This window comes from Euleptes europaea, chromosome 17 (assembly GCF_029931775.1).
Source record: "Euleptes europaea isolate rEulEur1 chromosome 17, rEulEur1.hap1, whole genome shotgun sequence".
NCBI classification, from domain to species: domain Eukaryota; kingdom Metazoa; phylum Chordata; class Lepidosauria; order Squamata; family Sphaerodactylidae; genus Euleptes; species Euleptes europaea.
In genome coordinates this window covers 40,784,063-40,807,362 of record NC_079328.1, presented here as the reverse complement: position 1 = coordinate 40,807,362, position 23,300 = coordinate 40,784,063, and the positions used below count along the sequence as shown (strand labels likewise).

Below are 23,300 nucleotides of genomic sequence, written 5' to 3'. Positions count from 1 at the left end.
TTTCCCTTGGGTGACAAGGTGGCGTTGTTCAGATTTGGAATTAGCATGGTCAAAACACACAGAGACTTCTGACGATTACTGTGTGCCGCAAATCGCATGGTAATCCTGACTGTAATTAAATACCAGCTCCCATGGGTAACACACTGTTCTGTTGTAATAAATATAGTTAAAATGTCTTCAGTGTCCACAGACACCAGCCAAAGTAAAAAAACAACCACGTGGATTAGACTGAGAAAAACCATATTGATTTTAACAGTGAGGTTAAATTAAAATGTTCATTATAATTTAAGCAAAGCTCAAACGTTTGCATGAAGTGTATTGTTCCAAGTCCCACAGGGCTTTTCTTTGGAAAGAGAGTCATAATACTCCAAACTATCTTTTGTCAGTGCATCTTCATTTTTTACATTATCCTGGTGTAGAAAGTTGTTAATGATTCCCCAAAAGCAGATGGTCTTGAAAAATGCCATGAATACTAATAAGCCTAAAGTATATGTCAGATGCATTTATGTTGAAAGATGTAAGAGGGAAAAAGTAATCTGGAGTTGAATTTTATCTTGCCAAGTGTTAGAGCTAACAGCAGTGGATAATATCACCAAAGGGTGCACTGTAATTTTAGAAATCTGCCACGTTTCAGGAAACTTGACTTAGAATTCAGGAAATGTAGAAGGGGGGGAAATTCAACTGTACATGAGTTCAGTCCCAATGACTTCAGCTAATGGAAGGATGGATTTGTTGTTCTTTCTGAACTCCCTCTCTCTCTACAGATTTCTTTGGGATAGACCAAATTCTAAGCTAAGGCTATATGTATTTTTTTTCTCTCTCTCTAGAAAGGCTAACTGTGCATTCCTGAGGGGAATGCCTGCGCTGGGCTTAGGAGGCAACGCAGCGGTGCTGCCTCCTAAGGAGTTTTCGGCCCTGCCGAAACCTCCGCCTGGTGCCAAAAATCTGTGCAACCTGCATACTGCCCCGCCCCCAGGCTGGCACCGTGACACCCCAGGAACGCCTGCTGGGATGCCCCGGGAACGCCTGCTGGGATGCCCCGGGAACGCCTCTCAGGACGTCAACGCGGCCTTTGCCAGTGTCCGTACGCCGGCGGAAGGCTCCATCAGCATCCCGGCCTGGCGCTGCCACGGCAGTGACCGGCATCCAGGCCTTCACGCCAGCATCAGGGCCACAAACGCTGACGTACGCTGCCCGGAGGCCTTTTGTCCTGGCCACCGGCGCGGCTCAGGAATGCGCAGTAATTTTGTCACGAATTGCTCTTTGGCATGTGAGACTGACCTATCTTGTGTCAAATCACAAGTCCATCTATCAGAGTCCTGCCTAACCTGACAGGCAGCCAGAAGATTTTTACAACTGGAAATGCTAAGGAGCCAGTCTGAAACTTTCTATATTCAGTGGCTGAGCCGTAGTCCCTCCCTAGCAGAGTTTTCAGGGGCACTTTTTTAGAAGTAGCGAAAACTGGGAATTTTTCAGGCACGTTCCACAGCCTGACTTTTTCTGGTAGTGTTTTCCAAACAAAAACACAATTGTAACTGTGTGTATCCAAACGCCTGCTGTTCGAATGTACAGTAATGCCATTCTTCTTTAGAAATAAATGCTATCAAAGTCTGTCATAAGGCTCTTAAATATTTTTTCTCCCATAATGGAACAACACAAAATAATCCACGTATACAAAAACCTGATCAGAGGTACTCAGTCGGCTGTGGTTCTTATCTCGTAACAAGCTCAGAAATAGCAGGGTGCAGGAAGGGAAGACAAATACCATATTGGCAGTAAAATTTTTGCGATGACTGTTTTGACATTTCAGTTTGTTTGCAGAATTTTGCCATCCAGGTTTGTTGCATAGTTACCCGATGTAGCCTCGTATGAATTGTTTTCAGGAAGTGGCATCATGGGACAAAAGCTGCTTAAGTATTTTGACTGGTGTAGTGACTATGCGAGGGAACGCTGTTATCAAACAGTCCTCCGTTTAGATCTTGCTTCTGCCCCAAGCTTAATAGGTAGCCCTAGACAAGACAACTGGGAATCAAACCCGGTTCTCCAGATCAGATTCCACCACTCCAAAAACTTGTTCACTTCCATGTTTACAATCACTGTGATTAGATTCCCCCCCTTTAAAATAGACCCTCCACTAAAATTAACCAGGTTTCTGCCTTGTTGCTGAACCGAGATAAAAGGGCTTTTCTGGTTAGCCGTGTACTTAAGGAGAGATGGCACCTGTCTGATTGTTTTTCCGTCTTTGCTCGCAGTCAGCCTCATTAGCATTCACGGTATCCTGCAGCCTGTTTCTCCCAGCAAAGAGGGAAAATGTTCTTTAACAAGAGTTTAATAGCACAGTCGAGGGCATGTTGTGCGTTCACCCCCATGCATGCATTTAATACAGGGTGATTGTTTTCCCTTTGCAAAGTCAGCTCGCTATCTGTTGCCTCCTGGCGAATGGATTCCAGCTGCGCCGACTGAGTCTCATACCTTCTGTTGTGTAACTGTAGTAAGTTGTTTGGGGCTGCTGAAGCACAGAGGGGGACCGCCCTTCCTCCTTCCATTCGATGGTTTGTAGCCTTACATTAATTCTCTGGTCCAATTAAATTTTTTCTCACCAATTAAGCATGTCACAGCAGCCCGTCTGTTGAGGCTTGCCCGTTCTGGCCACTTGAAGTCAAACATGCGCCTTCTCTAGCAAGCTCTAGCCTTTCCTAGCCAGCCAGATCATCCGAATCAACCCTGGCGATTAATGGGGTGACAGATGTTGCAGCTAGATCACCCTCACATCTGCAAGCTCTAGCCAGCATGGTGTAGTGGTTAAGAGCGGTGGACTCTGATCTGGAGCACCAGTTTTGATTCCCCACTCCTCTTATAAAAACCAACTCCTCTTCTTCTTCTTTCTTTGTTTTCTATGTTCTGGTGCTTTGAGGCTTATTTGTGAATAACGCGGGCTGCAGCCAAGCAGCTAGCGCAGCCGTGGCAGCTGGTTTTCTTTGGACTGCATCTCTCAGCCCCACGTACCTCCCAGGGTGTCTGTAGTGGGGAAGGGAAGGTGATTGTAAGCCGGTTCGATTCTCCCTTAAGTGCCAGAGAAAGTCAGCATATAAAAACCAACTCTTCTTCTTTTTATGTGCCGACTTTCTCTACCACTTAAGTGAGAATCAAACTTGCTTACAATCACCTTACCTTCCCCTCTCCACAACTGACACCCTGTGAGGTTGGTAAGGCTGAGAGAGCTCTAAGAGAGTTGTGACTAGCCCACGGTCACCCAGCTGGCTTTGTGTGGAGGAGCGGGGAAACCAACCTGGTTCACCAGATTACCCTCTGTCGCTCATGTGGAGGAGGGGGAATCAAACCTGGTTCTCCAGATCAGAGTCCACCGCTCCAAACCACCGCTCTTAACCATGGCACCACGCTGGAAATGAAGTGTAGTTTTTGGTTTGATTTGCCCTGTTTGCGTAGCCAATCGGGTGAATCCGTAACTTGATTTTTTAAAAAACGGATCATTAACTGCATTTGTAGTTTTATTCCTCTCATCCCAAATTGACAAATCAGTGAAACAAGCATGTACTTATGCACGATTTCTAGGGGTACTCACCTGAAAAACATTAATTACAACGTTGAAACTGCCAAGTTTGCCTAATATTGTGTTGGCGGCAGCATCCAGTGCACTTTAGGAAATGATGAAATCTTTGTGTGTTTGTGTGTGTGTGCAGCAGACTTATGGTGGCCCTGTTGGGTTTCCAAGGCAGGAGACATCTGGAGGTGGTTTTCCATCACTGAGAGAGTTCGGAGAGAACTGCGGCTGGCCCCAGGTCCCCCAGCAGGCTTCATGTGGAGGAGTGGGGGATCAAACCCGGTTCTCCAGATTAGTCTGCCGCTCATGTGGAGGAGTGGGGGATCAGACCCGGTTCTCCAGATTAGAGTCTGCCGCTCATGTGGAGGGGTGGGGGATCAAACCCGGTTCTCCAGATTAGAGTCTGCCGCTCATGTGGAGGAGTGGGGGATCAGACCCGGTTCTCCAGATTAGAGTCTGCCGCTCATGTGGGGGGTTGGGGGATCAAACCCGGTTCTCCAGATTAGAGTCTGCCGCTCATGTGGAGGAGTGGGGGATCAAACCCGGTTCTCCAGATTAGAGTCCACCACTCTTAACTACTGCACCGCCCTGGCTCTCATGAAATCTTTAAGGGACAGAAAACTTTCCACAGAAAAATAATGCACGGGAAAATCCTATGGAAAAATTTCCTCACCCCCATCTCTGCTCAAAACATCGTGTCAAGCTAGTCGTCTGCAGAGAAGAGGTACCTTTGCAGAGATTGCCCCCCTCTGCCCACAGCAGTGCGATTACCCCAGCACAGCTGCTCTTCTGCTGGGGGACTGGCACTTTTGGATCCAATCGGTGGGAGCCAGCATGGTGTAGTGGTTAAGAGCAGTGGTTTGGAGCGGTGGACTCTGATCTGGAAAACTGTGTTTGATTCCCCACTCCTCCACATAAGCGGCAGACACTAATCTGGTGGACCAGTTTGGTTTCCCCACTCCTACACATGAAGCCAGCTGGGTGACCTGGGCTAGTCACATTCTCTCAGCCCCACCCACCTCACAGGGTGTCTGTTGTGGGGAGGGGAAAGGAAGGTGTGTGTAAGCTGGTTTGATTCTTCCTTAAGTGGTAGAGAAAGTCGGCATATAAAAACCAACTCTTCTTCTCTTTCTCTTCCTCCTCCTTTTTGAAATATCCAAATAACCCAATTGTTGAAGAAAAAGAAATTGAGATAACTGTGGCTTCAGAGCCAACTGTTGTCAGCCGCTCCAAGCCTTGACAGTATGGCTTATAAACATTTCAGATAAATAACGTTGACACATCTTGACTTGCGTAGGAAAAATACTTGCAGCATTTAGTGGTGTATGCAAAGCATAAGTTGATATAAGAGATCATATGCTGGAAGATTATAGCTACAGCTTTGAGCAGGTAAAATTAATATGCCTACCACTAAAGGGACAAAAAACATAGCTGCCTGAGGTAAAACTGCACATGTTCCAGTGCTGCAATTATTATTCACCTGACAGCGCCACACTTCCATAAAAATATATAATTTCCCAAGACACTATTCAATGGGAAGTGAGGTTCTTTTTTAGACGTGATGACAGCAGATCTCTGTATGCTTAAGAAGAAGAAGAGTTGGTTTTTATACCCCGCTTTTCTCTACCTTTAAAGAGCCTCAGCCCGGCTTACAAGCCCTTTCCCTTCCTCTCCCCACAACAGACAACAGGTGGGGCTGAGAGAGTCCAGAGAGAACTGTGATTGGCTCAAGGTCACCCAGCAGGCTTCATGTGGAGGAGTGGGGAATCGAACCCTGTTCACCAGATTAGCTTCCGCTGTTCACGTGGAGGGGTGGGGAAACCAGCCTGGTTTACCAGATTAGAGTCTGCCTCTCACGTGGAGGAGTGGGGGATCAAACCCAGTTCTCCAGATTAGAGTCATAGAATCATAGAGTTGGAAGGGACCACCAGGGTCATCTAGTCAAACCCCCCTGCACAATGCAGGAAATTCACAACTACCTCCCCCCCCACACCCCCAGTGACCCGCTACTCCATGCCCAGAAGCTGGCCAGGGTGCCCTCCGCCACTCCTAACCTCTACACTACGCGTGGATCTGTCCAGACAGAAAGAGTGATGAGGCCCCTTTTTAACAACAAAATAAGTCTGGAGGGGAGTAATACAGAACCTTCCTTCCCTGCCGATCTCCTCGCCGCCCTTTCCTCTGAGAGTTTTTGTTCCAGCTGAATGTCGTGCCTCTATCGTTGCAGGTGGCAGCAGGAGACTGAGCTGCCTTGGTGGCAGCCCCATGACTGCGGGGTTCTCAACTCCAGCAGGCAGACGTTGCCCCATTAGAATTTGGGCAACTAACTAAAATTGTCTTGTTTCGTTAGGCTTGTTGTGGTTTCCCCTGAGTTGATAGACGCGCTGGGGGGGGGGCTCGTCCCTCCAGCTCCTCCACCACAAAGAATTTGTGGTTGTGAAGCCACATCTAGTGTCCTCTTCAGCTGAATGTAGCCCACCCCAATCCTGCAGTCCTGCAATCTATGACATGACAGCTCACCATGCATGGTTTGTGGACTGCATTCAGTTTGGTAGTTCTTTGGGACCTGGTACTGCTGCTCTGTGCATGGGTTTGGGGGGGGGGGTGCTTTCAAGATACCGACGGTGCTTGCCTGCACTTTAAAGCAGCTATGGGCTACTTCAGTTTCATGGAAGTCCAATTTTTAAAAAGCCAACACAGTGACATCAAGGCCGTTTATGCTTGGTAATTAGCAGGTCGTTCCAGGCTGAAGTGCCCCGCATATTTTTTTTTAAATTTCTTAATGCTGAACCGTCATTCCACACATCACTGCAAAGCCGGCGCATACCTGCTTTGCATTTCTTAAGAGCTCCTTTAAAGCGACCTTTTGTATTTGCTCCACCCCCTCATCGAAGCATTCACTGAAGGAAGCATGCAGAATCCCAACCGAGGCTCAGCTATGCAAACGAGTATTGCTAATGGCTATGCAAACAAAGGAGCAGGCGAGTGGGGGGTGGAATTTGTTTTACTTTCTCCTCTTGCATCAGGACCATGAATAGTCATTTTAAAGGTGGGATTTTAAAAAATCAGCATTGAGCGAGGAGCAGGATCGACCCTGCAAGAAAAACTTCCATCGCAAAGAACCTTAAATACATGGATCCCTCCTCCCACCACTTGTTGTCTGTAACCTGCCTGGTGATTTCATCCCATCATGCCCGTGCTGTTCATCTACTGCAGTATTCTTCTCTATCTGTTTAATTTTTTGATTATAATTAGTTCTGTAGTATAGATGTACGGTATTGAGAAAGCCCGGGAAATATTATTTCAGCCACTTCAGTACAAGTATGAGCATTAATAACGGGTAAATTGGCAATCTTCATCTGTGAGCCGTTTCCATTGAACTGCATCCTCGGGAATGAGTGAGAAAGCGGTGGTGGTCGAGAGTGTCTTTTCTTCTGAAGCGAGGAGAGCTGGACTGATTAAAACCATTTAATAAGCTTGTCACAGATTTGTGGGGATGGCCAAACTATTGGGAGAGGTGTTTGCATCCTGAAATTGGATTTAGAAACTCAGTATGAAACAGGATACAGAATATATCCAACCTTCCATTGCACAGAAGGCATCTTTTAAGAATAAAATAAATGCTGAGACCCACTACATGTTTACAACCTACCCTATCAAGGTATTTTTGCACTTTCACCAGTGTAGTATTTTATGTGGAAGGCTGAAACTTGTAACACAAGTACAGGGACGGTTTGTTTATAGCTGAGGTTGATATTAAATGCTAAACATGGGCTAAAACCGTGTTTACTTGATTCACGGATTTAAAAAAATGAATATTCAAAGTATGTTTTTCAGAGACTCAAATGGCAACTCTGCCCTTTTTAATTGACTTCATTTCTGGTTTTGTGTCAACTTATTTTAAAAGTGGAGATAATTATGCATGCTGTCAGCCTAAGAATACCCCGAATGTTTACAAGAATCCAATTTAAACTTGAAGTTCATCTCATCTAGAAATGATCTCTGCAGGAAACGCAACATCATTTGACAGTCGCTTACTATGTGAACCTCACAACGATCGTGAATCTTGCCCTTATAAACCCAGACACTCAGGAAAAAACTTTGTATTGTTTTATCAGTGGTTGTATCCTTATGGCAAGTTTAATTTTTCAAGCCCAGGTTCCAGTCAGTAACACTATCAACGAATACCTCCACAATCACCCTGGTTCATGCGGGGGGGGGGGATAATTATTATATTTCTGTAACTACATAGACATGTGGACTTACACTCTTAGCCAGCTCACACTCCCCCCAAATGCTTGTACCCTAGAAGTCGTTTCAGATTAATTCAGAATTTTAAAAGATTTGGACTTGTGTGTTTCCCTTGAGATTCCAAGCATGAGGAGGTGTGTTTATCAAGGAGCATAAAGACTGAGGAATTAATTTCAGAATTGTATTTTACCATCTTGCATTAAGATCTTGTGGGAGGAAGTATTATCCCCATTTTCAGTCGAGACAGCACTTTTTAGTTGCGACAAAGAGCCAGATGTACACGGGGATTTTTTTTAACTTCAGCTTTGCATATGCTGTTATGTACTCAGGCGCTGTAAAGTCGCACCAGATTTATGGCAATCCCAGCAAAGGGCTTTCATGGCAAGTGAGAAGCAGAGGTGGTTTGCCATTATCTTCCTCTGCAAGTCCCTCTAAGATGGTCTCCCATCCAAGTACTGACTTTGCTTAGCTTCCGAAATCTGAGGAGATCCTGCTATACCACGCCCTCCCGAATATGCTCTTACTTCCCCCCTCCCCAATCTGCTGGGGACAGCCACTGTTTTCTGGGTGGTGCCCTGTTTTGTCCGTCAGAGAGGCAGTGTGGTGTAGTGTTTAAGAGCAGTGGTTTGGAGCGGTGGAGGCTAATCTGGAGAACTAGGTTTGATTCCCCACTCCTACACATGAAGCCAGCTGGGTGACCTTGGGCTAGTCACAGCTCTCTCAGCACCACCTACCTCACAGGGTGTCTGTTGTGGGGAGGGGGAGGGAAGGTGACTGTAAGCCAGTTTGATCCTTCCTTAAGTGGTAGAGAAAGTCGGCAAACAAAAACCAATTCTTCTCGCTCTGAGGAAGGAGGGCATCTTCAAAGTGTTTTCCTTCGCTTGCTTTGGGAGGCAGGAACAAACTTCGACTTCCTGTCTCCTTAGGGAAACACCCCCTTCCTCCTCAGTTTTGTTTCCTGCCTCGCAACGGGAGAGCAGCCCTTTTGCCGCTCTCAGCTAGCTAGTTTTAGGAAACCATCTACTGTCCTTTTTCTTAGTACTATCTTAATACTACCTTAATACTTGATCTACTTATAGGGTCTAACTATAATCTAATCTTCTAAATCTACACTATTCTACCTACTTAGAATTTTCTCGGAGGAAAGGAGTTTCCTGCCAAAATAAGATGGCAGACTAGTACATTTCCCCAGGGGATTTAGATCCTGGCCTTCTCGTGGTTATGCCAGCAGATCAGGACCAACCCTCTTACAATCACTCCGGTGACTTAAAAGGGAAAGCTAAGAAAGGGGGAAGCGGGATCTTCAATAATGAGAGTGTCTTGTGGCACCTTAAACATTAAAACTAATTACGGCTTATATTTGTTGGTCTGTTAAGGTGGCACAAGACTCTTCTGTTGCTTTGGCTGCAGCAGATTAAACTTAGTGTGTATATTACCATCCCGTCCAGAGAATGTGTATTGCTGAATGTGTTGGCAGTGAGGGCACAAAGACACCTGTGAACTGTTGGAGGGTATGGACTACTTTTGCTCAGCTGGTAGCTACTCTGAAGGTTTTTTACCAAGTATACATTTGGAGTAGCAGCCCTAATAGTCCAGATTATCTTGGTCCTTTCAGAGCTAAGGAGGGTTAGTACTTGGATGGGAGACCACCAAAGGAGACTGGGGCTGCTATGGAGAGGAAAGCAATGGCAAACCATCTCTACTCATCTTTTGCCTTGAAAGGCCCATGAGGTAGAACTTTATGGGGTTGCTATGAGTCAGTTACGACTTCATGGCACAATTTACCTTGATGCATTTGAAAAGCAAACATAATGGTGAATTGCTTTTTAGAATCGAAAGCTTGAATGTTAAACAGAGCTCTCTTTACCCTCGGCTTCTATTCAATCACGTTTGAATTTGCATTGAGATATTATCGTCCACCTGTTCAGATACGAATTTTAAGTTGTTCACATACCCAGGAGCACAAAACATTCTGAAGAGGATCTCACACACTCCATAGCTTTCCAGTGCCCTGTTTTTATGCCCCCCCCCCACATTTCTGAATGTTGTGAAGGAGCTCAGGAGAGTGCAGACACAAAGCTACCTTCTACTGAGTCCATCACATTGGTCCATCACAGTCAGTATTGTCTACTCAGACAGGCAGTGGCTGTCCAGGGTGTCGGTCAGAGGTCTTTCACAGCACCTATTGCCTGGTCCTCTTAACTGGAGATGCCAGGGATTGAACCTTGGACCTTCTGCACACCAAGCAGATACTCTGACACTGAGCCACGACCCCTCCTGAAGCAATATCTGATGTGGTGCATGGAGATTCAGGTGGAAAGGGGAAAAAACCTGCAGTCCTTCTGAGCACGTCCTTCTTTTACTCATGCAGACTCAGTACTCTTTTTAGATCCCAGCGTTTACCTCAAATTGTTTCTGCTAAATTATTTGTGATTATTTGCAGCTTTCAATTAGTCAGGTGTTCGTCGAATTGTTCTAGCATCACCTACAAATTTTGTATTCATTAATAAGTGTAGCAGGGTGATGCAGTCATATTTTCGTAAGCTCCCAGAAAGTTGATTGAGGTGGAAAGGACGTGTTAATGTAATCCTGTTCCCGTCCCTGTCGCCTCCTGCTGTGGTATTTACATCCCTAATTAAAAAGGACAAAGCCTTGGGAGGGTTTTATTTAAATTGAAAATTAATCCAAATAGAGGCATAAAAGTTATCGCAGTGGGTGGGAAAGAAGGAGAAGAGAAAGCAAGTTAGCACACGTAAGGAAGATTTTGTGAGATTTCTGAAAGAGGGGTAAACCAATGACCCTTTTTGCAAAGCAGGCTATATAAAGATGTAAATAAAGCACAGTCTCCAAAAAACTACTTTAAAAAAGTTAGTGGTAATTAGAGTTTTTTAAAAAAAACAATCTTTCTCACAGTTCTCCATAAGTTAGTCCATTTAATCTTGCAGAGTTACATTCACGTCATTTGTAAAATGAGTGAATTTTCAGACGATAATTTGCAAAAGGGATTTTTGCTGGCTCCACTTTCCTCTGCAGCTCCCTGTTCTCTTCCCCCCTCCCTGTAAAAAGTCTGCTAAGCATCAGAAGGTATTCTGGAACAGCATATAGTGCAGCCGAAGGGGGGGGGAGCTGCATCAAGAAGGGGGAATTTGCAGAAATCCTCCCTTCCCCCACCCTTATTTATTTATTTAAACATTTATATCCTGCCTTTTCCCGTTGTTCAAAGCGGCTTATAATAATAGTCAAAAAAATTCAGTTAAAACCAAAAATAAAATAACAAACCCCAGATCTCTCCATCCTTCCTTAAAAGATGCCTACCATTCAAACTCCCTCAGAAGCCCTGCCAAAGAGGCAGGCCTTTCAGCATCTCCTGAAGATTTCCGGGGGGATGGGGCTCACCTCTTCAGGGAGCCCATTCCACAGAGCCAGAGCCATGGGTAGGGTTGCCAACCACCAGGTACTAGCTGGATATCTCCTGCTATTACAACTGATCTCCAGCCGATAGAGATCCATTCACCTGGAGAAAATGGCAATTGGACTCTATGGCATTGAAGTCCCTCCCCTCCCCAAACCCCGCCCTCCTCAGGCTCTGCCCCTAAAACCTCCCACCAGTGGCGAGGAGGGGCCTGGCAACCCTAGCCATGGGGGAAGAAGCCAAGGCTGTAGTCGATACCAGGCAGGCCAACCTAAGTGGTAGGGTAGCCAACAGATGGCTGCCTGGTGTCCATAGCTGGTGCACAGGGAGATAAGGAAGGAGATGCTGGGGACTCCATTTGAACCCTTATTCATGCAGATATGGTTCTGGAGGCCCTCCTGATGTTCCAGCAGCTGGGGGCACAGTGAGCAAGGAACTGCAGAATGCAGCAAAATTCTCTTCTATGAACTGCTCCATTTGCAGAGGACTTGGGTCTGACCTGTATGAATAATCTTCAACATTTAATGGAGGGGGTGAGGAGAAGAATCTCTTGTCATTGGGATGATCTGAAAGGCTAGATAACCGGCTGACAGAGCTGCAGATTGGAGTGTATCTTTTTAATTATCTTGACACATCCTTTCGTTTCCATCTGATCAAACTATATTGTCTTTCTGCGAGTGTACAGAGGTTTCCCCCCCCTCACTGATAAAAAGAGCGCTTTATGCAGAATTATATATATTTTTTATCATCTTGTCTTGCCAGATGGTGATGGACAGACTGAGCACTTGCTGCCAGCCTGTGATGACGAAGCCTGCCGCAAGAGTGTCATCTACCTATCTAAGCCACGCTTGGGCAAAGTAAGTCGAGTTTCTTTCTGCAAAGATCACAAAACATGCATGCGGTTGGTCAGATTCAGTTTAAGGCCTGCTCGCCACAAAAGAATGTCAGATGGGGCTGCTTGGCAATTTGTGGCAGTCTCATTTGTCAACGGTGGCCATTTATGCAGGGCTGTTTCCCTCGCGGTCACCCCCGCCGACTGCTTCAGGGCTTCCTTTCAATTATGCATGCCTTTCCCGACCATCAGAGGTCGCCTTGCTGTCCGAGCATGTTTTGCCCGTGTTTTCCAAATGCTGTTTTAGCCAAAATCTGGAAAACTTGGGCAAAATGCTCGGGGAGCACGAGATGACCTCTGACGGTTGGGAAAGGCATGCAAAATCAAAAGGAAGCCTCGAAGCAGTCGGCGGGGGCGACCGCGGAGAAACAGGCCTGCATAAATGGCCTGTGTTTGCGGCATTAAACGCACCGTGTAAACGTTAAATGTACTTTTCAAAGCACCTGGGTACAGGTGGTAACTTGCTTAGACTTCTGTAACCAATCACAGCCTGCCCGGCCCATGTTTGCCCTCACATCTTTTTCCCACGACAAAGGAGCCCCAAGGTAGTCCATGGCAAATTTACTTCATTTCTGCCTCACTTTTCTCCCCAATGGAGACCCAGAGTGCCATATGACATTCTCTCCTTACAACGTTCTCCCCTTTGCGAAAGAATAAATGGACATAAATCCAACATTAAAAACCACAACACTAAAAAAAACTGGGGAAACATTTTAATCTTCCAGTTCATTCCATTGCTGACCTAAGAGTGGCATTCCGCAAACAGTACACTGAAAATACAGGCCTGGATACCGCAGGAAATCTCCATCACCTATGGTGGCATTTCCAGGAGGGGAACAGGACTTCCTTGCCTTCTGCTGCAGCCCAAACTGATGCTCTTGGGGGGGATTGCCTGTCTAAAAGTTAGGATGTGATTAACGATTAATCGTTTGATTACTAAATCTGCATGTTTTTGCATGAAGTTAAAATGCCCTTTCTGGGGGAAACAAAGCATATTTTATGTTTAGGTGTTGCAGAAATATGTGACAGCAGGTGCCGCTGAAGGAGAATCATTTCCTTTTCCCGAGAGGGACAGAAGTGGAAACTCCTTTTTGAGAAATGGTGCCTGCCACCAACGATTTTAGCAAGGGCTCATATTAAAAAACAGTTAAACATATTTTTTTTCAATTAAATCACCTCCTTGATTAATAGGGGGACTGTTTTAATGGCTCAAAAGGTCTTTAGTCAACCTGTCTACCTGGTTAATTATTGCACCCCGCTGCAGATTTTTGTTGCTCAGAGGCTTTCAGCCAGCTGTGTATATCCATGATGGGTAAGGACTGAGCCTCTGCAGAGCAGCAGAATTATTTTAAACTGAGAATCTCTAACTTTTTTTTTTTTTTTTTGCATTCTTATTGATATTCCTGGTAACAGCACCAGCTGAATTTGAGGCTGCTTGTTTACCAACTGGCCTTCCTGCAGGGGGTGAGAACTCACAGCGGCAGATCTCAGATTTCTGTCTGGCGGTTCCTGCCTAACAATATTTTAGCAGATGCAGCTGAATCCCTACTTCTTGTGATCAGAATGGCATCTGTGAGATATTTCGTCTTAGAAGGTAGCCAGATTGGGCTGCAGTAGAACAGCTAGATTCGAGTCCTGTAGTGCATTGGAGACCAACAAGATTTTTGTAGTATGGGCTTTCAAGAGTCAAAGCTCCCTGACGAAGGTATCTGACGGAGATATGACTCTCAAAAGCTTAAACCCTGAAAACCTTGTTAATCTCTAAGGTGCTACTGGACATAAGATATTTAGAAGCTCACTATGAATGATCCTTCTGTTTCTTTTATTGTTGTAATGAATTTTGCAGTGTTAAATTCTTCTGAGTGAAGAAGCCATTTGAACACCATTATTCTGACTCAGCCTTCCTTTGTGTGTGTGTGAGAGAGAGAGATCAGCTGGATATTTTCTGTCGAACGAAAAATCAGCCTTAGTGAATTATTTTGATCCATCCAAATCCCTTAAAATGCCCATTGCTTTTTCTCAACTTGTCAGAGACTTTTCAAAAACATAACAGCTTGCTGTGATGCCCAGAGCTATAAAAACACCAAATGTACAAACTTGGAGGGTGGGGGTGGGAAAAGGACAGAGGGAGGAGGGGGGATATACTGTTGCTTTTGCATTATTGTATTGGCTGATAGTGCTATTGCCAGGTGGGTGGAGAGCTCTCCCAATAGCTGTATTAGTAATGCTTCAGTTTTCAGCATAGACGTAGTGCTGGGTTCCAGTACAAGACAATCAGCATAAAGACCGGCAGTGGGAGAGGCCCACTGGGGAAGGGCCGTAGCTCAGTTGTAGAGCATCTGCTTGGCTTGCAGAAGGTCCCAGGTTCAATCCCCAGCATCTCCAGTTAAAGGGACTAGGCAAGTAGGTGATGCGAAAGACCTCTGCCTGAGACCCCGGAGAGCTGCTGCTGGTCTGAGTAGACAATACTGACTTTGATGGATCAAGGGTCTGATTCATTATAGGGCAGCTTCATGTGTGTTCATGTGTGAGAGGCAGTTGAATCTCATAGACAGGTCATGCCTATGAGATTTAGGGCTTGCTGCTTTGTGCAGTAATATTCCTTGCTTTATGATAATCTGAGAACAATTTACTGGTGGTTCCCGGCCCTAAGAGTGTGCGGCTGTCCTCGACGAGAGCTGTCCTCTTTGGCCCTGGCTCCGATATGATGAAATGCTCTGTCTGGTGACAGCAGGGCCCTGCGGGATCTTACAAGAGTTCCGCAGGGCCTGTAAGACAGAGCTATTCCACCAGGCCTATAGTTGAGGGCAGCTGCGGGTATCAGATCTGGTGGCCTCAATTACCCCCCTCCTCTCCAGACTATATATAATATCAACTGAGAGGGCAGCCAGCCGCCTTTTTTGGGATTCTTTGGGATTCTTTTAAATTGAGACTTTATTGTTTTTAAATTTGGGATTTACCGATATTCTTATTGTTTTAATGTTTTGTTGCATTTTTAAGTGACATTACCCGCTCTGAGCCTGGCTTTGGCCAGGGAGGGAGGGCTACAAATCGCAAAATAAATAAATAAGAAGACAGTCATGGGAGTGGAGGGGAAGGTAGGGAGCAGAAAAGAGTAAGTCCAAAGGCGACTGGGATGATAGAGGTCACTGAGGACAGCCCCTGCACATACCGTTGGCCCATTGCCCTGTTTCCTTTGCTCTTCCCTCAAGCGTCTGTTGCTTAGTTTGTTGCACCCTTTCTCCAGCTGCTGTTCCTCTCGATTCCCTGCTTCTAAACTTCCCTCAGTGGCCCCAGTCCTTTTCTAGCCCCACAAACCACCTCTTGTCCTCTTTATTAAATCCCAGCCACAATAAAAACTTCCCCTTCCTTTACAGAAGTTGGACTGCAAACATTCCGAGAGATTCTCCCCGCCCCCTTGAACTATGAGAAGGTTTGGGAATGTCCCTGGGCCTCACACCAATTCAGTCCGTTGGTGTCACATGAGGTTCCACCACCACCGGCACAATACAGTAACAGGAAGAAAGATCCTGTCCAGTACCATCAGACACCTGAAGCCAACAACCCCTGATCCATTTGCTTTATTCTTTTGTTGTTGTTGTTCACAGTGGTTTCCAGTGTTGCTGGACTTCACAAACAAAGGCACTTTATGGGGCTTTGTTCTACCTAGTCCAGCTTCAGCTACGTTTTCAGTCCCTATCACCCTTCACATCGGAGATTATAACATGGATGGCTATCCGGATGCACTTGCCATATTGAAAAACACATCTGGAAGGTATAGTACTGTCGCTAAAAGGGGGGGGAATGTCGGGCCGTCCTCTTGGCGTTATTGTTCATTACTGTCGCCTTGAAATACCACAATCCTCTCTACGAGCTGAATCACGGCTTCTTAAGAAGCACCTGAACTGTTTGCGAATGGGCCTATTTATCAGTGCTAAGGAAACTCTCAATCTTTTCTGTCTCTTAATGGGATGTGATAAGTGGCAGTCCAGGCAGAATAGAGTATTGAGCAGAGATAGTATGTTTTATCCTCGCCACATGAAACCAAGCAACAAAGAGTTAGGTGTAAATAGAACAGTTAGATATGGGTGTTATTGTTTTTTAATCTCCATCCTAGAATACCGGCTAGTACATTTAGAAAAACACTGACCAAACTGCATTGTGCTGTTGGTGTATCTGCAAAAGAATATTTCTGCAGTAGCAGCTAGAGATGTAAAATTTCTAAAAACTTTGAAACCAAAGTGTCTTTTGCTCCCCACCCCTGGGGGAAAAAAATCAATATTTTTTTTGCAAATAATAGAAGATATGCAGTACTGTCCCATGAGACCTAAACATACTTTAGTGATATTACAACATAATATCAATTATGGATAATTTAGCATACAAAATTATGTTTTGGGCATTTTAATATAATTTATAGGTATAGATGCCTTTGGTTTATTAATACAAGAGCTGCAAGTTTACTCAGTTTTAGAGACGGAGCTGTGAGTAGGATATTCAGAGAGACCCAAGTATAGCTTAATTTTTGCCAGCTGAGCATCAGACTCTAATCTGGTGAACCGGGTTGGTTTCCCCACTCCTACACATGAAGCCAGCTGGGTGACCTTGGGCTAGTCACAGCTCTCTTAGAGCTCTCTCAGCCCCACCTACCTCACAGGGTGTCTGTTGTGGGGAGGGAAAGAGAAGGTGATTGTAAGCCAGTCTGAGTCTCCCTTAAGTAGTCCAGAAAAACACGGCAAAGCATTTTTCAAACCGAAGGGATGCGGCATTAGGGTCTGCCGAAGAGCAGGAAGAGTCCAAAATCACACTGGGCATGCATGAAGTCGTTTTTGGATCCCAGTTCCAATCCGCATGTGTCGTCTTTCTGTTTTCAGGATCTGCCAACTAACCTGCACTCATCTAACATTCAAAACCTATGGCACACAGACAATAGCTCTATGGGTAGATGAAGTTAAAAAGTGTTCATTGCTCCTGGGATTCAAATGTTGAGGGTCTCCCTCAGCAATCCCATCTTCCCCATTCTTCCATGATACCAGAGCCAGTGGCAACCGCGAGAGCCTCTGGGTGCATCGCTGCTTGGTGCTGGACAACACACGCAACCCACAGGCGGTAGCAAATGCAACATCCCGTTCTCTGTGATAACGATGTGGGTCAGCCGAAGCCCTCCTTGAAGTCAATTTCTGCTGACTTCTCAAAACCCGCCCCACCTGCCTGCCTGTTTCCTTTCCTCCTTAGAAATGCAAGGGAATGTTTTACTGGTGCTCCCCACCTTTTCCCCCTTCGCCAGCTCGGAAGGAAGAATTGCTGTGCTGCCGATTATAGGTTCTGCTTACACCGTCTCCCTCTCCTTTATTTTAAACATTGTGACTCGCGAGCGGCTGTAGCCTTTTTATCCCGGAGGCTGTTGGTTCCTGGCAGCAGTTGCAGCACACCCTGTCAGTTCCATTTTTGCCCCAGGCGGCTTCTCTCCCCTCAAGCGGTTGTTGACCCATTTCATTTTGATGGATACAGTATAGATGCATTTTCTGGTAGCTGTCACATACGTTTCTGCATAACAGCCGTTGCAACATTTTAAATAATTGTGCGCAAAATATTTACGAGAGCCAGCGGGGTGTAGTGGTTAAGAACTAGATTTGTTTCCCCACTCCTACATGGCCCAGGCTAGCCTGATGTCGTCAGATCTCAGAAGCTAAGCAGGGTCAGCCCTGGTTAGTATTTGGATGGGAGACCACCAAGGAAGTCCAAGGTTGCTATACAGAGGAAGGCACTGGCAAACCCCCTCTGTTAGTCTCTTGCCTTGAAAACCCCATAAGGGGTCACCATAAGTCGGGTGCGACTTGACCGCACTTTACACACACACACACACACACACACACACACGCAAAGCCAGCTGGGTGACCTTGGGCAAGTCACACTCTCTCAGCCTCACCTCCCTCACAGGGTGTCTGTTGTGGGGAGGGGAAGGGAAGGTGATTGTAAGCCAGTTTGATTCTCCCTTAAGTGGCAGAGAAAGTCGGCATATAAAAACCAACCCTTCTTCTTCTTCTTTATAGCACGAGCTGAGGTTTCACCAGAGCAGATGAGTAATTTGACCCAGTTATCGAAAGCTAACTCACTAAGATTAAAAGTAGCACAGGAGGTGAAAATAAATGAATTCGACAGTCACAGTATAAGTGTTTGCAGTTAGCCAGCATGGTGTAGTGGTTAAGAGCAGTAGTTTGGAGCGGTGGAGTCTGATCTGGGTTTGATTCCCCACTCCTCCACATGAGCAGTGGAGGCTAATCTGGTGAACTGGATTTGTTTCCCCACTCCTCCACATGAAGCCAGCTGCGTGACCTTGGGCTAGTCACAGCTCTCTTAGAGCTCTCCCAGCCTCACCTACCTCATAGGGTGTCTGTTGTGGGGAGGGGAAGGGAAGGTGATTGTAAGCCGGTTTGATTCTTCCTTAAGTGGTACAGAAAGTCAGCATATAAAAACCAACTCCTCCTCCTCCTTCTTCTATATGTACTCCATTTATACACTGCCTTTCTCCCTAGTGTGGATCCAAAGTTCCTTACGCTGCTCTCTCCTCTGCTTTATCACAACAACCCTGTGAGTTAAGCTAGGCTGAGGGTGTACGACTGGCCCAAAGTCACCCAGCTAGCCTTGAACAGGGGTTCGAACCTGGGTTTCCCAGATGCTAGTCCGACACTCTAACCACTATACAATGCTATTCCTGGGGGGGTCCCCCTTCCCCATGAACAGAATTGCAGAGGGAATATCAGGACATCATGGGAGGCGAGAAAATGATTCTCCATGGGTACAAGGAGTTGTGCCAGTAGAAATGCTCGTGTAATTCCCAGCTGTTGTCTTCATAACTCGAGACAATCTTCTTTCCCAGAGAGCTTTGGTCATATTTTAGTGGCCGTCAGTTCTTAAACTAGCATACGGTAGGTTGTGTTACTTACCATGTTGATTGTTGGGAGGCAGGGTAATCCTCAAATACCTTGTAATGCCTTGAAAAATCCCTTAGAATCCTCATTTTAAAAGCTCTGTTAAAGCAGATTACTGTGGCAGTCTTGAAATGTAATCCGTAATAAAAACCAAATTTTAAAGTGTGTGTGTTTGAACTAAAAATCTTGGGCTATTAACGAAACTTTTTCGTGACATCTAGGAGCTAATAGTAAAATAGTGTTTCTGAGCTGTGCATTTAAGGTTGATTCGGCCTTCTATCCTTCCAAGGTCAGTAAAATGAGTACCCAGCTTGCTGGGGGTAAAGGGTAGATGACTGAGGAAGGCAATGGCAAACCACCCCGTAAACATAGTCTGCCTAGTAAACGTCAGGATGTGACATCACCCCATGGGTCAGAAAGGACCCGGTGCTTGCACAGAGAACTACCTTTACCTTTTTTACTGCATGAATTATGTTGATCTTGAATCCAGCAGCACATCCTAACTCCAAAGCCCCCTCTGTAGTTTTTTTGAATTCTGACTTTCTGGTTTGAAAAGCAGCATTACTGAAGGTCATCGAGAAGGATCAATGACTACAAAGCAGATAGCATTTTCTTTTGATGTAGCACGTTAAGGCCAAAAGACCATATATAGAGGAGAGGAGCGCTTCAAGTTTCTCTGTCTTTCATTGTGCTAATTGTTGATCTGTTCATCCAGTTTTTAATTTATTGACACAATTTCTGCAGGGCTTTTTTTTATGGGGGGCGGGTAAACGGTGGGCTTATGCTAGGCGTCAGGTTGATTCTTCCCACGGACTTTTTACGCAATTATTGGAGGAAGCATGGTTTCCTGATTAAAAGACTGCTGTTGAAAGCAATCCAATTGATCTGCGATCACCTCCCAGCTATGCCATGTTGCTGTGCGTGGGAAGGGCTAGCCCCAATTAGGCTTTGCACGAGTAAACGCTACCCTTATTATTTTCATTCCTAACAACGTGTGGGATGAGGCTTTGTACAGACCACAGGAGTGAAATTGATAGTAGAATCTGCTCTACATTGTACTGGCTGCATCCTGGAGACCATAATGTTGTTTCATCCTGGCATCCCAGTGATATATATTTTTTTCAAACTACTACGACGTGTGTTGTTACCTTCCCCCAGGAATCCTGCTATGGCAACACCATGGTTGACTACAAGGGAAAAGTAGGCACCCTTCCAGGAAGCCAGAATTGACTGCAATTGCCCAGACCCCTTTGAGCGTATTTTCCTCATTTGTCCTGATTCAGCATCCAAAGTGCCTTTAAAAATGAAGCACTTTGACTCCCGTCAGTACTGCAATCCATATCTAAAAGGTCCATCGACACAGATTGCGGCTAGCTACGAGTTTTCGGCTTCAGTTGTTGATGGCCCTTATTTTCAGAGAGCCACAACAGTTTTGCCAATTTTTTTAAAGGTAATTATTTCATTTGGATGCATACTTGAAAAAGAATGGCAACCACTTTATGATACATATGCAAGTCGTCAAAGTAATTCAACTAAGCGATGGATAGAAAAACTTATGCTTTTAAGGTGTTTCATATTAGTAGTAGGTGTCTCAAGTTCAGTCAATTCAGGGAATTTACACACGATGTATTTAAAGATAACATTTCTATATAATAAGCAATTAAATTAGTATTTGCATTAATAGATAATAGTAGGAAAAGTTAGCTTAATAGTCATTGTATTTAGTAATTGAATGTTGAAATCTTTGGGCAGTTAAGGAACATAGTGATCCAAATAGAGAAACTTGGGCACATATATGTTGTTATTTATTATCTTTTCTCCAGATCTTTCCCCCTATTTTCTTTTTTCTGTATCCCCATATATTAAAATCAATAAAAATTTAAAAACAAGAAAAATAATCCCCCCCCACCAACAAATTTGGCAGAAGGAGAACGAAAATGCAGGTCTTTGTGATCCACAAATCAATGTATATTTTACACTTAGTCTTACTAAATGGAGGTACCAGTTAAATAGATCCAAGCTTCCGTCACCATGTAAAGGATGCCTGGTTACAAATTTATGGTGAAGTGTTTTCTCAGTCAGAGGTGAAAAGCAAGAAGCCAGGCAATACAAGTCACTTTCCGTCATTGCTTTGGTTGTACATCCTTGACATCTAGCCGTGTGCATATAAAGCATGTGATAATTACCTTCCTCAGAAAGGCACAGTTCACTTTGCCATGTGCAGATTCCCAGGTAAGAAATGGCACTGCAGTAGAAATTCTTGACCTGTTCCGATTCTGTCAGTATGTAAACAAATTATTTATAAGTTCAGAGTCCGGGAGAAAGTATTTATTTTTAGTGGTCTCTCTTACGTATTTACTGGTCTTGTGCACCTTCTGTGTGTTACGTGCTGTGAAGTCGCTTCCAACTTTTGGTGACCCTATGAATTAAAGAAGAAGGGGAAGAAACCTCTGATAGAAGACAGAAAAAAAATGTGCACAGCACCAGAGGCTGGAAGGTGTTTACCTAACAACTTTTAGCTACCACAAAATTATACGAAAGAGGTTTGAAGAAATTGCGAGACATGTATTGCAGTATACATATAATAAGCAAAAACAAAAGTGTTGATAATATAACACAAAACCACAACAGTGACAGTCACTGTTGTGGTTTTGTGTTATATTATCAACACTTTTGTTTTTTTGGTTCTTGTGGGTTACCCGGGCTGTGTGACCGTGGTCTTGGTATTTTCTTTCCTGACGTTTCGCCAGCAGCTGTGGCAGGCATCTTCAGAGGAGTAACACTGAAGGACAGTGTCTCTCAGTGTCAAGTGTGTAGGAAGAGTAATATATTACTGAGAGACACTGTCCGTCGGTGTTACTCCTCTGAAGATGCCTGCCACAGCTGCTGTCAGGAAAGAAAATACCAAGACCACGGTTACACAGCCCGGATAACCTACAAGAACCAATGAACTCTGACCGTGAAAGCCTTCGACAATATTCAGGTTGCTAAATTTTGTTCAATAGCGATTAAAGTCCACTTTGCAAGGTTGATTATAGGTAATAGTTCCAACCCCTAAAGTGATACAATCAGTGTTTTATTTTAGATAGGAACTGTTTTGTTTCTGATACAGTTAAATGTCTATTGTTTTTATCTCAAATCTATGTATCGTTGTTTTATTGGCATATGCCATATCAATAAATCTGATTCTTATATGTATACTGCAATACATGTCTCACAATTTCTTTGAACCTTTATTATGACTATTTCATATAATTTTGTAGTAGCGACAAGTTAGATAAATGCCTTGCAACCTATGTTGCTCTGCACATTTTTTCCTGACCCTGTGAATTAATCATCTCCAAAATGGCCTTACTCAGGTCTTGCAAGCTGAAGACTGTGGCTTCTTTTGTCAATAAATATGAAGTCTAATAAAACCACAGCAAGCATATGTAACCCACTCATAATTCAAATCACAATAAGTTACGCTTTAAAACTGCTCAATAAAAACAAACTCCTTAATCAGATTCTTTCACAGGCCTGACTTGAAAAATACCTTACCCTTCCAGTCATTCATTAAAAGCCAACTGAAAGACTCTTGCAGTTTCTAAGAAAACTCAACAGACTGGACTTTTCTGGCCTCTGTTAGCTGTGGTGACTGAATGATACCTTCGTGGCCAGTGGCACCAAATCATTAAATACCAGTGCTAGGAGGCAACATCAAGGGAAGGCCTTGGCCTCTGTGCCCTGTCTCTTGGCCCTCCAGGGCAACTTGGAAGCCACTGTGTGAAACACAATACTGGGCTAGATGGACCACTGGTCTGATCCAGCAGAGCTCTCCTTATGTTCTTATCGGGCAGCATTTCCATAGAGAAGGCACAGCTACTGAAAAGGTTCCAGTTGTGTTTAGCCTACAAAGTGGGGTATTTTTTACTTCACATATTTTACCGTATATACTCGTGTATAAGCCAAGTTTTTCAGCCCAAAAAAAGGGCTGAAAAAGCCGAACTCGGCTTATACGCGGGTCAATACGGTAGAGGAGGGAGGGAGGAGGGAGGGGGGAACTTCCCCTCGTCTTTTCCAGGCTGGGAGCGGCCTCCAGAGGCCCCCTGCGGCCGCGGGGAGGCCGACCAGCCGCCCCCACCGCCTTCTCCCGGCCGGGAGCGGCCTTTAGAGGCCCCCTGCGGCTGCGGGGAGGCCGACCAGCGGCCCCCCCTCCGCCTTCTCCCGGCCGGGAGCGGCCTCTAGAGGCCCCCTGCGGCCGCGGGGAGG

General features: G+C 45.1%; 1 protein-coding gene across 1 annotated transcript in view; it reads left to right on the top strand.

The window, feature by feature from the left end:
• The window catches only part of ITFG1 (integrin alpha FG-GAP repeat containing 1), a 123,167-nt gene that overhangs the window by 41,204 nt on the left and 58,663 nt on the right, over positions 1-23,300 (top strand). Inside the window, exons 9-10 of the mRNA XM_056862574.1 lie at positions 11,988-12,082; positions 15,726-15,892. Coding sequence (XP_056718552.1) covers positions 11,988-12,082; positions 15,726-15,892 — 262 coding nt within the window. The remainder of the gene's footprint in view (positions 1-11,987; positions 12,083-15,725; positions 15,893-23,300) is intronic.